This window comes from Lampetra fluviatilis, chromosome 56 (genome assembly GCF_964198595.1).
Source record: "Lampetra fluviatilis chromosome 56, kcLamFluv1.1, whole genome shotgun sequence".
In the NCBI taxonomy this organism is placed as follows: domain Eukaryota; kingdom Metazoa; phylum Chordata; class Hyperoartia; order Petromyzontiformes; family Petromyzontidae; genus Lampetra; species Lampetra fluviatilis.
Genome location: NC_136330.1, coordinates 6361011 through 6378422, shown reverse-complemented (window position 1 = coordinate 6378422; position 17412 = coordinate 6361011). Strand labels below are relative to the sequence as shown.

The following is a 17412-nucleotide window of genomic DNA, read 5'->3' as shown; positions in this document are numbered from 1 at the left end:
CTCACCTACACACTCACTCACCTACACTCACTCACCTACACACTCACTCACTCGCCTACACTCACTCGCCTACACTCACTCACCTACACACTCACTCACCTACACACTCACTCACCCACCTACACACTCACTCACCTACACACTCACCTAGACACTCACCTACACACTCACTCACCTACACACTCACTCACCTACACTCACTCACCTACACACTCACTCACTCGCCTACACTCACTCGCCTACACTCACTCACCTACACACTCACCTAGACACTCACCTACACACTCACCTAGACACTCACTCACCTACACTCACTCACCTACACACTCACCTACACACTCACCTACACACTCACTCACTCACCTACACACTCACTCGCCTACACTCACTCACCTACACTCACTCACCTACACACTCACCTAGACACTCACCTACACACTCACCTAGACACTCACTCACCTACACTCACTCACCTACACACTCACCTAGACACTCACCTACACTCACTCACCTACACTCACTCACCTACACACTCACCTACACACTCACTAACTCACCTACACACTCACCTACACACTCACTCACCTACACACTCACTCACTCACCCATACTCTCCCTCACTCACTCACCTACACACTGAACTACACACTCACTCACCCACCTACACACTCACCTACACACTCACCCACCTACACACTCACCTACACACTCACCCACCTACACACTCACTCACCCACCTACACACTCACTCACTCACCTCTACACTCACCCATACTGTCACTCACTCACCCACACTCACTCCGTCTCACTCACTCACTTACCTACACACTCACTCACTCATACTCTATCTTGCACTCACTCACCTACACACTCACTCACCCATACTCTCTCTCACTCGCTCTCACTCACTCACCCATAAACTCACTCTCACACTCACCCATACTCTCTCTCACTCACTCACCTACACACTCACCTACACACTCACTCACCTACACACTCACCTACACACTCACCTACACACTCACTCACCTACACACTCACCTACACACTCACTCACCCACCTACACACTCACTCACCCATACTCTCTCTCACTCGCTCTCACTCACTCACCTACAAACTCACTCTCACACTCACCCATAAACTCACTCTCACACTCACCCATACTCTCTCTCACTCACTCACCTACACACTCACCTACACACTCACTCACCTACACACTCACCTACACACTCACTCACCCACCTACACACTCACTCACCCATACTCTCTCTCACTCACTCACCTACACACTCACCTACACACTCACTCACCCATACTCTCTCTCACTCACTCACCTACACACTCACTCACCCATACTCTCTCTCACTCACCTACACACTCACTCACCCACCTACACACTCACTCACCCATACTCTCTCTCACTCACTCACCTACACACTCACTCACCCATACTCTCTCTCACTCACCTACACACTCACTCACCCACCTACACACTCACTCACCCATACTCTCTCTCACTCACTCACCTACACACTCACTCACCCATACTCTCTCTCACTCACCTACACACTCACTCACCCACCTACACACTCACTCACCCATACTCTCTCTCACTCACTCACCTACACACTCACCCACACAATCACTCACCTACACACTCACTCACCCACCTACACACTCACTCACCCATACTCTCTCTCACTCACTCACCTACACACTCACCCACACAATCACTCACCTACACACTCACTCACCCACCTACACACTCACCTACACACTCACTCACCCACCTACACACTCACTCACTCACCTCTACACTCACCCATACTGTCACTCACTCACCCACACTCACTCCGTCTCACTCACTCACTTACCTACACACTCACTCACTCATACTCTATCTTGCACTCACTCACCTACACACTCACTCACCCATACTCTCTCTCACTCGCTCTCACTCACTCACCTACAAACTCACTCTCACACTCACCCATAAACTCACTCTCACACTCACCCATACTCTCTCTCACTCACTCACCTACACACTCACCTACACACTCACTCACCTACACACTCACCTACACACTCACTCACCCACCTACACACTCACTCACCCATACTCTCTCTCACTCACTCACCTACACACTCACCCACACAATCACTCACCTACACACTCACTCACCCACCTACACACTCACCTACACACTCACTCACCCACCTACACACTCACTCACCAACACACTCACTCACCCATACTCTCTCTCACTCACCCACCTACACACTTACCTACACACTCACTCACCCATACTCTCTCCCCTACACACACACACACAGCCCATATTCTCTCTCACTCACCTACACACTCACTCATCCACCTACACACTCACTCACCCATACTCTCTCTCTCTCACTCACTCACTCACCAACACACTCACTCACTCACCTACACACTCACCTACACACTCACTCACTCACCTACACACTCACTCACTCACTCACCTACACACTCACTCACCCATACTCTCTCTCACTCACTCACCTACACACTCACTCATCCACCTACACACTCACTCACTCACCCATACTCTCTCTCTCTCACTCACTCACTCACCAACACACTCACTCACTCACCTACACACTCACCTACACACTCACTCACTCACCTACACACTCACTCACTCACTCACCTACACACTCACTCACCCATACTCTCTCTCACTCACTCACCTACACACTCACTCATCCACCTACACACTCACTCACCCATACTCTCTCTCTCTCACTCACTCACTCACCTACACACTCACCTACACACTCACCTACACACTCACTCACCCATACTCTCTCTCACTCACTCACCTACACACTCACTCACCCATACTCTCTCTCACTCACTCACCTACACACTCACTCACCCACCTACACACTCACTCACTCACCCATACTCTCTCTCTCTCTCACTCACTCACTCACCTACACACTCACTCATCCACCTACACACTCACTCACCCATACTCTCTCTCACTCACACACTCTGTCACTTACACTCTCACCACACTCTCACCACTCTCACCACTCTCACCACACTCACCACACACTCACCCACACTCTCACCACACTCACCCACACACTCACCACACCCCCACCACTCACCCACCCTCTCACCACACTCACCCACACTCACCACACACTCACCACACCCCCACCACTCACCACACTCACCACACCCCCACCACTCACCACACTCACCACACCCCCACCACTCACCACACTCTCACCACACTCTCACCCACACTCACCACACCCCCACCACTCACCACACTCTCACCACACTCACCCACACTAACCCACACTCACCACACACTCACCACACCCCCACCACTCACCCACACTCTCACCACACTCACCACACTCACCCACACCCCCACCACTCACCACACTCACCACACCCCCACCACTCACCCACACTCACCCACACTAACCCACACTCACCCACACTCTCACCACTCACCACTCTCACCCACACTCTCACCACTCTCACCACTCTCACCACACTCACCACACACTCACCCACACTCTCACCACACTCACCCACACACTCACCACACCCCCACCACTCACCCACCCTCTCACCACACTCACCCACACTCACCACACACTCACCACACCCCCACCACTCACCACACTCACCACACCCCCACCACTCACCACACTCACCACACCCCCACCACTCACCACACTCTCACCACACTCTCACCCACACTCACCACACCCCCACCACTCACCACACTCTCACCACACTCACCCACACTAACCCACACTCACCACACACTCACCACACCCCCACCACTCACCCACACTCTCACCACACTCACCACACTCACCCACACCCCCACCACTCACCACACTCACCACACCCCCACCACTCACCCACACTCACCCACACTAACCCACACTCACCCACACTCTCACCACTCACCACTCTCACCCACACTCTCACCACTCTTACCACACTCACCATTCTCACCACACACTCACCACACTCACCACACCCCCACCACTCACCCCAGGTCGGGTATCTTCTCGCACTGGCCGGACATGCCGGCGATGAGGTTGGCGTGCGACATCATCACCCCCTTGGGGAGCCCCGTGGAGCCGCTCGTGTACATCACCACGGCCAGGTCAGAGGGCACGGGCGGGCAGCGTCTCTCAGCCACTGCCAACAACATCATCAGCAGCATCATCATCATCATCAGCAGCAGCAACATCATCATCATCATCAGCAGCAGCATCATCATCAGCAGCAACATCAGCAACATCAACATCAACATCACCACGGCCAGGTCAGAGGGCACGGGGGGGCAGCGTCTCTCCGCCACTACCAACAACATCATCAGCAGCATCATCAGCAGCAGCAGCATCATCAGCAACATCATCATCAGCAGCAACATCATCATCACCACGGCCAGGTCAGAGGGCACGGGGGCGCAGCGTCGCTCAGCCACTGCCAACAACATCATCAGCAGCAGCATCATCATCAGCAGCAACATCGTCATCACGGCCAGGTCAGAGGGCACGGGGGGGCAGCGTCGCTCCGCCACTAGCAACATCATCATCAGCAGCATCATCATCATCAGCAGCAACATCATCATCAGCAACATCATCATCATCAGCAACATCATCATCATCAGCAACATCATCAGCAGCAGCAGCATCAGCAGCAACATCATCACCACGGCCAGGTCAGAGGGCAAGAGCGGACAGCGTCTCTCAGCCACTGCCAACAACATCATCAGCAACATCATCATCAGCAGCAGCAACATAATCATCAGCATCATCATCAGCAGCAGCAAGATCATTATCATCATCACCACGGCCAGGTCAGAGGGCACGGGCGGGCAGCGTCTCTCAGCCACTACCAACAGCATCATCAGCAGCATCATTAGCAGCAGCAACATCATCATCATCAGCAACATCATCATCACCACGGCCAGGTCAGAGGGCACGGGGTGGCAGCGTCGCTCCGCCACTACCAACATCATCATCAGCAACATCATCATCAGCAACATCATCATCATCACCACGGCCAGGTCAGAGGGCATGGGGGGGCAGCGTCGCTCCGCCACTACCAACAACATCATCAGCAGCACCATCATCAGCAGCAGCATCATCAGTAGCAACATCATCAGCAGCAACATCAGCAGCAGCATCATCAACGCTCACTCTGGCTGTGGTGGTGGTTGTGGTGGTTGTGGTGGTGGTGGTAGCGGTGGTGGTGACAGTGGCGGCGGTGTTTGCCGGCGGTGTTTGCCGTGTGGTGGCGCTCACTCTGGCTGTGGTGGTGGTGGTGGTTGTGGTGGTTGTGGTCATGGTGGTGGTAGCGATCGTGGTAACAGTGGTGGCGGTGTTTGCCGTGCGGTGTTTGCCGTGCGGTGTTTGCGGTGTTTGCGGTGTTTGCGCTGGCGTGGCGCTCACTCTGTGGGTTGTGCTCCCCCAGGCTCTCCACGTGCTCCAGGCTGAGCAGTGACACCCCGGGGGGGGGCGGGGTGGGGTCCCAGGCCCCGGGAGACGAGGGGGGGCCACCCCCCGCCCCCCCGCCCCTCCGCGTGGGGGGGGGGGCGGGGGTCCACGTGGACGATGTGGGTGACGCGCGGCATGCGGGACAGCACGCCCTGGGGGGGGGAGATACGTGGGGTTAGGGGTCACGTGGGGGAGATACACGGGGGTTAGGGGTCACGTGGGGGGGATACACGGGGGTTAGGGGTCACGTGGGGGAGATACACGGGGGTTAGGGGTCACGTGGGGGAGATACACAGGGGTTAGGGGTCACGTGGGGGAGATACACGGGGGTTAGGGGTCACGTGGGGGAGATACACGGGGGTTAGGGGTCACGTGGGGGAGATACACGGGGGTTAGGGGTCACGTGGGGGAGATACACGGGGGTTAGGGGTCACGTGGGGGAGATACACGGGGGTTAGGGGTCACGTGGGGGAGATACACGGGGGTTAGGGGTCACGTGGGGGAGATACACGGGGGTTAGGGGTCACGTGGGGGAGATACGTGGGGTTAGGGGTCACGTGGGGGGGATACACGGGGGTTAGGGGTCACGTGGGGGAGATACACGGGGGTTAGGGGTCACGTGGGGGAGATACACGGGGGTTAGGGGTCACGTGGGGGAGATACACGGGGGTTAGGGGTCACGTGGGGGAGATACACGGGGGTTAGGGGTCACGTGGGGGAGATACACGGGGGTTAGGGGTCACGTGGGGGAGATACACGGGGGTTAGGGGTCACGTGGGGGAGATACACGGGGGTTAGGGGTCACGTGGGGGAGATACGTGGGGGAGGAGGAGGAGTGGGAGGAGTTCCTCACCTTGAGTGTTTTCCCCAGCAGCTCGCAGCTGGTGATCACCATGGTGACCTCCGACTCGTTGAGGCCGTGCACCACGGCGTCCGTGCCCAGCGTGGAGTAGAGGGTCACAACTGGAGGGACACCCCACGTCACACCCCACGTCACACCCCACGTCACACCCAACGTCACACCCCACGTCACACCCCACGTCACACCCCACGTCACATGTCACACCCCACGTCACACGTCACACCCCGCGTCACACCCCACGTCACACCCCGCGTCACACCCCACGTCACACCCAACGTCACACCCCGCGTCACACCCCGCGTCACACCCCACGTCACACCCCACGTCACACCCCACGTCACACCCCGCGTCACACCCAACGTCACACCCCACGTCACACCCCACGTCACACCCCGCGTCACACCCCGCGTCACACCCCGCGTCACACCCCACGTCACACCCCACGTCACACCCCACGTCACACCCCACGTCACACCCCACGTCACACCCAACGTCACACCCCACGTCACACCCCACGTCACATGTCACACCCCACGTCACACGTCACACCCCGCGTCACACCCCGCGTCACACCCCGCGTCACACCCCACGTCACACCCCGCGTCACACCCCGCGTCACACCCCACGTCACACCCCACGTCACACCCCACGTCACACCCCACGTCACACCCCACGTCACACGTCACACCCCACGTCACACGTCACACCCCGCGTCACACCCCGCGTCACACCCCGCGTCACACCCCGCGTCACACCCCACGTCACACCCCACGTCACACCCCACGTCACACCCCACGTCACACCCCACGTCACACCCCACGTCACACCCCACGTCACACCCCACGTCACACGTCACACCCCACGTCACACGTCACACCCCACGTCACACCCCGCGTCACACCCCACGTCACACCCCACGTCACACCCCACGTCACACCCCACGTCACACCCCACGTCACACGTCACACCCCACGTCACACGTCACACCCCACGTCACACGTCACACCCCACGTCACACATCACAACCCACGTCACACCCCACGTCACACCCCGCGTCACACCCCGCGTCACACCCCGCGTCACACCCCACGTCACACCCCACGTCACACCCCACGTCACACCCCACGTCACACCCCACGTCACACCCCACGTCACACCCCACGTCACACGTCACACCCCACGTCACACGTCACACCCCACGTCACACCCCACGTCACACCCCACGTCACACCCCGCGTCACACCCCACGTCACACCCCACGTCACACCCCACGTCACACCCCACGTCACACCCCACGTCACACCCCACGTCACACCCCACGTCACACCCCACGTCACACCCCACGTCACACGTCACACCCCACGTCACACGTCACACCCCACGTCACACGTCACAACCCACGTCACACCCCACGTCACACCCCGCGTCACACCCCGCGTCACACCCCACGTCACACCCCACGTCACACCCCACACCCCACGTCACACCCCACGTCACACCCCACGTCACACCCCACGTCACACCCCACGTCACGTCACACCCCACGTCACACCCGACGTCACACCCCACGTCACACCCCACGTCACACCCCACGTCACACCCCACGTCACACGTCACACCCCACGTCACACGTCACACCCCGCGTCACACCCCGCGTCACACCCCGCGTCACACCCCGCGTCACACCCCGCGTCACACCCCGCGTCACACCCCGCGTCACACCCCGCGTCACACCCCACGTCACACCCCACGTCACACCCCGCGTCACACCCCACGTCACACGTCACACGTCACACCCCGCGTCACACCCCGCGTCACAACCCGCGTCACACCCCGCGTCACACCCCGCGTCACACCCCGCGTCACACCCCGCGTCACACCCCGCGTCACACCCCACGTCACACCCCACGTCACACCCCACGTCACACCCCACGTCACACCCCACGTCACACGTCACACCCCACGTCACACGTCACGTCACACGTCACACCCCCACGTCACACCCCACGTCACACCCCACGTCACACCCCACGTCACACCCCACGTCACACGTCACACCCCGCGTCACACCCCGCGTCACACCCCGCGTCACACCCCGCGTAACACCCCGCGTCACACCCCGCGTCACACCCCACGTCACACCCCACGTCACACCCCACGTCACACCCCACGTCACACGTCTCACCCCACGTCACACGTCACACCCCACGTCACACCCCGCGTCACACCCCACGTCACACCCCGCGTCACACCCCACGTCACACCCCACGTCACACCCCACGTCACACCCCACGTCACACCCCACGTCACACGTCACACCCCACGTCACACGTCACACCCCACGTCACACGTCACACCCCACGTCACACCCCACGTCACACGTCACACCCCACGTCACACCCCGCGTCACACCCCGCGTCACACCCCGCGTCACACCCCGCGTCACACCCCGCGTCACACGTCACACCCCACGTCACACGTCACACCCCACGTCACACCCCGCGTCACACCCCGCGTCACACCCCGCGTCACACCCCGCGTCACACCCCGCGTCACACCCCGCGTCACACCCCGCGTCACACCCCGCGTCACACCCCACGTCACACCCCACGTCACACCCCACGTCACACGTCACACCCCACGTCACACGTCACACCCCGCGTCACACCCCGCGTCACACCCCGCGTCACACCCCGCGTCACACCCCGCGTCACACCCCGCGTCACACCCCGCGTCACACCCCGCGTCACACCCCGCGTCACACCCCACGTCACACCCCACGTCACACCCCACGTCACACGTCACACCCCACACGTCACACCCCACGTCACACCCCACGTCACACCCCACGTCACACCCCACGTCACACCCCACGTCACACCCCACGTCACACCCCACATCACACGTCACACCCCAAGTCACACCCCACGTCACACGTCACACCCCACGTCACACGTCACACCCCACGTCACACCCCACGTCACACCCCACGTCACACGTCACACCCCAAGTCACACCCCACGTCACACGTCACACCCCAAGTCACACCCCACGTCACACCCCACGTCACACCCCACGTCACACCCCACGTCACACCCCACGTCACACGTCACACCCCACGTCACACCCCACGTCACACCCCACGTCACACCCCCCGCGTCACACCCCACGTCACACCACCCGCGTCACACCCCACGTCACACCCCACGTCACACCCCACGTCACACCCCACGTCACACCCCACGTCACACCCCACGTCACACCCCACGTCACACCCCACACCCCACGTCACACCCCACGTCACACGTCACACCCCACGTCACACGTCACACCCCAAGTCACACCCCACGTCACACCCCACGTCACACCCCACGTCACACCCCACGTCACACCCCACGTCACACCCCACGTCACACCCCACGTCACACGTCACACCCCACGTCAAACCCCACGTCACACGTCACACCCCAAGTCACACCCCACGTCACACCCCACGTCACACGTCACCCCCCACGTCACACCCCACGTCACACCCCACGTCACACGTCACACCCCATGTCACACGTCACACCCCACGTCACACGTCACACCCCACGTCACACCCCACGTCACACCCCACGTCACACCCCACGTCACACCCCACGTCACACCCCACGTCACACCCCACGTCACACCCCACGTCACACGTCACACCCCACGTCACACCCCACGTCACACCCCACGTCACACCCCACGTCACACCCCACGTCACACCCCACGTCACACCCCACGTCACACCCCACGTCACACCACCCGCGTCACACCCCACGTCACACACCACGTCACACCCCACGTCACACCCCACGTCACACCCCACGTCACACCCCACGTCACACCCCACGTCACACCCCACGTCACACGTCACACCCCGCGTCACACCCCACGTCACACCCCACGTCACACGTCACACCCCACGTCACACCCCACGTCACACGTCACACCCCACGTCACACCCCACGTGACACCCCACGTCACACCCCACGTCACACCCCACGTCACACCCCACGTCACACCCCACGTCACACCCCACGTCACACCCCACGTCACACCCCGCGTCACACGTCACACCCCGCGTCACACCCCACGTCACACCCCACGTCACACCCCACGTCACACGTCACACCCCACGTCACACCCCACGTCACACCCCACGTCACACCCCACGTCACACCCCACGTCACACCCCACGTCACACCCCACGTCACACCCCGCGTCACACCCCGCGTCACACGTCACACGTCACACCCCGCGTCACACCCCGCGTCACACCCCGCGTCACACCCCACGTCACACCCCACGTCACACCCCACGTCACACCCCACACCCCACGTGACACCCCACGTCACACCCCACGTCACACCCCACGTGACACCCCACGTCACACCCCACGTCACACCCCACGTCACACCCCACGTCACACCCCACGTCACACCACCCGCGTCACACCCCACGTCACACCCCACACGTCACACCCCACGTCACACCCCACGTCACACCACCCGCGTCACACCCCACGTCACACCACCCGCGTCACACCCCACGTCACACCCCACGTCACACCCCACGTCACACCACCCGCGTCACACCCCACGTCACACCCCACGTCACACCCCACGTCACACCACCCGCGTCACACCCCGCGTCACACCCCGCGTCACACCCCGCGTCACACCCCGCGTCACACCCCGCGTCACACCCCGCGTCACACCACACGTCACACCCCACGTCACACCCCGCGTCACACCCCGCGTCACACCCCGCGTCACACCCCGCGTCACACCCCGCGTCACACCCCACGTCACACCACACGTCACACCCCACGTCACACCACACGTCACACCCCACGTCACACCGCACGTCACACCCCACGTCACACCCCACGTCACACCCCACGTCACACCCCACGTCACACCCCACGTCAAACCCCACGTCAAACCCCACGTCAAACCCCACGTCACACCCCACGTCACACGTCACACCCCACGTCACACCCCACGTCACACCCCACGTCACACGTCACACCCCACGTCACACCCCATGTCACACCCCACGTCACACGTCACACCCCAAGTCACACCCCACGTCACACGTCACACCCCACGTCACACCCCACGTCACACCCCACGTGACACCCCACGTCACACGTCACACCCCACGTCACACGTCACACCCCACGTCACACCCCACGTCACACCCCACGTGACACCCCACGTCACACCCCACGTCACACCCCACGTCACACCCCACATCACACCCCACGTCACACCCCGCGTCACACCCCGCGTCACACCCCACGTCACACCCCACGTCACACCCCACGTCACACCCCACGTCACACCCCACGTCACACGTCACACCCCACGTCACACCCCACGTCACACCCCACGTCACACCCCACGTCACACCCCACGTCACACGTCACACCCCGCGTCACACCCCACGTCACACCCCACGTCACACCCCACGTCACACCCCACGTCACACCCCACGTCACACCCCACGTCACACCCCACGTCACACCCCACGTCACACCCCACACCCCACGTCACACCCCACGTCACACCCCACGTCACACCCCACGTCACACCCCACGTCACACCACCCGCGTCACACCCCACGTCACACCCCACGTCACACGTCACACCCCACGTCACACCCCACGTCACACCACCCGCGTCACACCCCACGTCACACCCCACGTCACACCCCACGTCACACCCCCCGCGTCACACCACCCGCGTCACACCCCACGTCACACCCCACGACACACCACCCGCGTCACACCACCCGCGTCACACCCCGCGTCACACCCCGCGTCACACCCCGCGTCACACCCCGCGTCACACCCCGCGTCACACCCCGCGTCACACCCCGCGTCACACCCCGCGTCACACCACGCGTCACACCCCGCGTCACACCACGCGTCACACCCCGCGTCACACCCCGCGTCACACCCCGCGTCACACCCCGCGTCACACCCCGCGTCACACCCCACGTCACACCACACGTCACACCCCACGTCACACCACACGTCACACCCCACGTCACACCGCACGTCACACCCCACGTCACACCCCACGTCACACCCCACGTCACACCCCACGTCACACCCCACGTCACACCCCATGTCACACGTCACACCCCACGTCACACCCCACGTCACACCCCACGTCACACGTCACACCCCACGTCACACCCCATGTCACACCCCACGTCACACGTCACACCCCAAGTCACACCCCACGTCACACCCCACGTCACACGTCACCCCCCACGTCACACCCCACGTCACACCCCACGTCACACGTCACACCCCACGTCACACCCCACGTCACACACCCCACGTCACAAACCCCACGCGTCACACACCCCACGCGTCACACACCGGGGAAGTTGTACTTGAAGCAGGCCTGTGCCACCAGCATCCACTCGGCCCGCGTCACACACCCCGCGTCACACCCCACGTCACACCCCCCACGTCACACCCCACGTCACACACCCCCCGCGTCACACACCGGGGAAGTTGTACTTGAAGCAGGCCTGTGCCACCAGCATCCACTCGGCCCGCGTCACACACCCCGCGTCACACCCCGCGTCACACCCCACGTCACACCCCACGTCACACCCCCCACGCGTCACACACCAGGGAAGTTGTACTTGAAGCAGGCCTGTGCCACCAGCATCCACTCAGCCCGCGTCTCGCAGAAGAGCGCCACGGGGCGCCGCGCCTCGTGGCCCAGCGCCACCAGGCCCCGGCCAAAGTTCTCGGCGCGAGTGTCCAGCTCGCGGAACGATATCCAGCGGTAGTCGCCCAGAATCACCTGGGGGGGGGGGGGGGGGGCACACCGACACCAACACCGTCACCACCGTCACCATGGTTGTAACGGTAACTACCGTCACCACAGTCACCACCGTCACCGCGGTCACCACCATCACCACCGTCGCCAGCGTCGCCATGGTTGCAACGGTCACCACGGTCACCACGGTCACCACCGTCGCCAGCGTCGCCACCGTCACCACCGTCGCCAGCGTCACCACCGTCACCACCGTCACCACCATCACCACCGTCAACATGGTTGCAACGGTCACCACGGTCAACACCGCCACCACCATCACCACCGTCAACACCGCCACCACCATCACCACCGTCAACACCGCCACCACCATCAACACGGTTGCAATGGTCACCACCGTCGCCACCACCACCTCATTCACCAACACCATCACCACCACCAATCGCTCTCAGAGAGACAGAGGCAGGCAAGGACGATCCGTAGACGCGGGGAAAAATCACAGCGACAAGCGAGAAGGAAGCAGCCAGAGCCCAATGACTGCCCAAGCTCTGGCGTCCTCTCCGCTCCCTTCCGTGGGCGCCAAGGAGGAGCTACAACCCTCGCTCAAAGCCGTTCACATCCGCAAGGGGATCGAGCATTGCCCCCTTGCACACGCGGTCTCCGGTTTCCTCCAGCCTGGTACAAACTCTCATCACCGGCCGCCTCAAAACGCCTTCATGTCTAGAGCATCTTAGCCGCCCGGCGCTCCGCTCGTTGTTGTGAGCGTCGCTCCTCCGCCTACAACTGCCCAGTAGCAGCGTCCTTCACGAGCCTCCGCCACAGAGGCCGATCTTGACACCGCTGGTACCGGTCTTCGGCAAGTCCACTCGGCTCCACGTCCTCCTGTACCACATCACTCCATCTCTTCTCTAGCCCGTGCCGCGCCCGTTTAGCCCCCTCGATCCGGCCGAACAAAAGCTGTTTAGGCATGCGGTGGCTGGGCATGCGGGCTACATGACCCAGCCAACGCAGCCTTGCCTGCCGGAGGAGCTCACTGATGGGACTTTGCCCAGATCTTTCAAGGATTTGTGAGCTCCTCACACAATCCAGCCTGGTCAAACCCAGGATGGATCATAGGCAGGTCAGCCTGAATGTTTCTAACCGGCGCAGATGCTCCATTAGAGGGGTCCACGTTTTACAAGTGTAATAACAGCTATAGTGGGTTCACGTGGGGGATTGGCTTGCCGGTCCTGCTTGTAGCCAATAAGGGTCGAGATAGGGAGCGTGGGGCCGGCGTGATCACGGCATGTCATCAGGGGTGATTGGCCCAGCCATTGGGGCCCCAGCTAATGGGGATCCGGATAAGAGGCGTGGTCCCGGGAGTGACAGGGAACCATCGAGAACGGTCGAGATTGCCCATGGAGGATTGGCTGGGGGGACCACGTGACGAAGGGATTAAGAGGGAGGAGAGAGGGATGATCGAGAGGAGACGGGGAACTGAACGGGGTGAGAGCCACGCGCGAACGGGGCTCCGGGTGCCACGTGCGCGGTGGGAGTTGTGGGAGTCTGCCGCTCTCCGTTGTCTGCCAGCAACGGAGCGTGTGGGAACAAGTGTACCGTGAAGTGAAAATAAAGAAGACCGATTCCGAATCCGTCTCCGGAGAATTATTACACAAGCGTAGAGAAGGGAGGGAATGACCGTGGCCGAAAAGACCCGAAGCTTCGTGCGGAGCGACAGACCAGGTAGCTTCCACACAGCGTTACGCAGCCGATGGAAAGATATTGCCGCTCGACTGATTCGGAGCGAGACCTCTGCTGTCAAACCGGAACTGGTCATAGGCACACTGCCCAGGTATGGGAAACTCTCCACTCTCTCCACAACTGCTGCATCACCACCAAAACAACGAGACAAAGGTCCCCCGTATAGCCTCAGCAGCCTGTTGGGGCAAGTGCCGTTAGCGAGCACCTATGAAGGCCGACACGGCACACGAGGGGGTGGGTGGCCAACACCACGCCCGGCCGCCTTTGTCTCCCCAATGGCGATGTTTACGCATCGCACCAGGTACCCATTTGAGGCTGAGTCGACCTGGGAGAGGCCCGGGACCGGTTCAGATATTCGTCGCTGGTGTTGGCCGTGAGCGGGAATCGAACTCGGGTCACCAAGTTAATAGCGCAGCGCGATAACCAACAATACCACCGCTCCCCACCACACACACAGCAAAGACAAATAAACAAAGATCTATATTCGTAGGTTTTTTTTTTTCTTCGGTAAAGTCACGTAGGTAAAAAAAAGGTCAAAAAAGGTAAAAAATTAAAATTAATAAAAGTAAAATAAAATAAAAAATCACGGCGTTTCGGAGGCAACACAAGCTTCCGTTGCCTCCGAAACGTCGTGATTTTTAGTTTATTTTTATTAATTTAAATTTTTTTACCTACGTGACTTTACGGAAAGAAAAAAAACCTAACAATATGAATCCTCGCACTCACGAAAGCTTCCAATCTAGAATTAACACCCTTAAGAGACTGTAGGGGCAAGTGCTGTTAGCACACGCGCACGCACGCACACACACGTACACACACACATACACACACATGCACACACGCACACACACGCACACACACGTACACACACGCACACACACGCACACACACGCGCACGCACGCACACACACGTACACACACGCGCACGCACGCACACACACGCACACACACGCACACACGCACACACACGCACACACACGCACACACGCACACACACGCACACACACACGCACACACACACGCACGCACACACACACACGCACACACACGCACACACACACGCACCTTCTTGAAGACTCGCCCGTTGGGCTGCCACTCGTCCTCCTCGCTGAGCACCTGGCGCGTGCCCAGGCAGTCGCTCTCCGCGTGTCCCCGCACGCCCCGCAGGAAGAAGCGGTCGAGGGTCGGGGCGTCCTCGAAGCCGGCGCTCGACAGCCCGTCCTCGCGCCCGACGGCGCGCCAGGGGCCCGCCGGCTCGCCGCTGGTGGACGCGGCCTTGGCCCGCCGGGCCCGGGCCAGGCGCTCGCGGGCGCCCGTCAGCAGGTACCAGGGCAGGAAGGCGACGGCCGTGTAGACGGCCGTCAGCAGCTGGAAGGGCAGCAGGAAGGCCGAGGGCACGCTGTACTGGAGCTTCATGGCTCGCGGCGGCGGCCACGGAGGGCGAGTGGGAGGAGGCGGTGGCGGTGGTGGTGGAGGAGGTGATGGAGGAGGTGATGGAGGAGGAGGTGGTAGTGGTGGAGGAGGAGGTGGAGGAGGTGATGGAGGAGGAGGTGGTAGTGGTGGTGGTGGTGGAGGAGGAGGAGGAGGAAGATGAGGAGGTGGAGGTGGTGGTGGAGGAGGTAGTGGTGGTGGAGGCAGTGGAGGAAGATGAGGAAGAGGTGGAGGAGGAGGTGGTAGTGGTGGTGGTGGTGGTGGTGGAGGAGGTGATGGAGGAGGAGGTGGTAGTGGTGGTGGTGGTGGTGGTGGAGGAGGTGATGGAGGAGGAGGTGGTAGTGGTGGTGGTGGTGGTGGTGGAGGAGGTGATGGAGGAGGAGGTGGTAGTGGTGGTGGTGGTGGTGGAGGTGGAGGAAGATGAGGAGGTGGAGGTGGTGGTGGTGGTGGTGGTGGAGGAGGTGATGGAGGAGGTGATGGAGGAGGAGGTGGTAGTGGTGGTGGTGGTGGAGGAGGTGATGTAGGAGGAGGTGGTAGTGGTGGTGGTGGTGGTGGAGGAGGAGGTGGAGGAAGATGAGGAGGTGGAGGTGGAGGAGGTAGTGGTGGTGGAGGAGGCAGTGGAGGAAGATGAGGAAGAGGCGGAGGAGGAGGTGGAGGAGGAGGTGGAGGAGGTGGTGGTGGTGGAGGAGGACGTCGATTCCACTAAACGACAGTCGCGTGATCCGATTTGGATTTGAGCAACAACAAAAATTTTTTATTGATTAAAGCAAGTGGAGATCTGTGAGGTCGGGGTCGGCTTGTGATGTTCGGGCCTCCGCCGCGTGGACGTTTAAACAACGGAGCGTGGAGGAGGTGGAGGAGGTGGAGGAGGTGGAGGTGGAGCTGGATTGGTTCGGTTGTTCAATTGCGAGGCTCCGTCCGGTCTTCTCCTTTCAGTTTTGGTAAATATGAGGAAGCGGCGATGACGACGTGGAGAAGGAGGAGGAGATGACGAGGTGGAGAAGGAGTTGGAGGAGGGGGAGGAG

The 17412-nt window shown here is 61.0% G+C and overlaps 1 protein-coding gene across 1 annotated transcript in view; it reads right to left on the bottom strand.

Moving 5' to 3' along the window:
- The window catches only part of LOC144950154 (long-chain-fatty-acid--CoA ligase 4-like), a 38269-nt gene extending 21608 nt beyond the window's left edge, over window positions 1–16661 (bottom strand). Inside the window, 6 exon segments of the mRNA XM_078880215.1 lie at window positions 4067–4217; window positions 5477–5612; window positions 5614–5673; window positions 6375–6484; window positions 13066–13243; window positions 16022–16661. Coding sequence (XP_078736341.1) covers window positions 4067–4217; window positions 5477–5612; window positions 5614–5673; window positions 6375–6484; window positions 13066–13243; window positions 16022–16372 — 986 coding nt within the window. The 5' untranslated portion in view covers window positions 16373–16661.
- Between the last annotated feature and the right edge of the window lie 751 nt (window positions 16662–17412).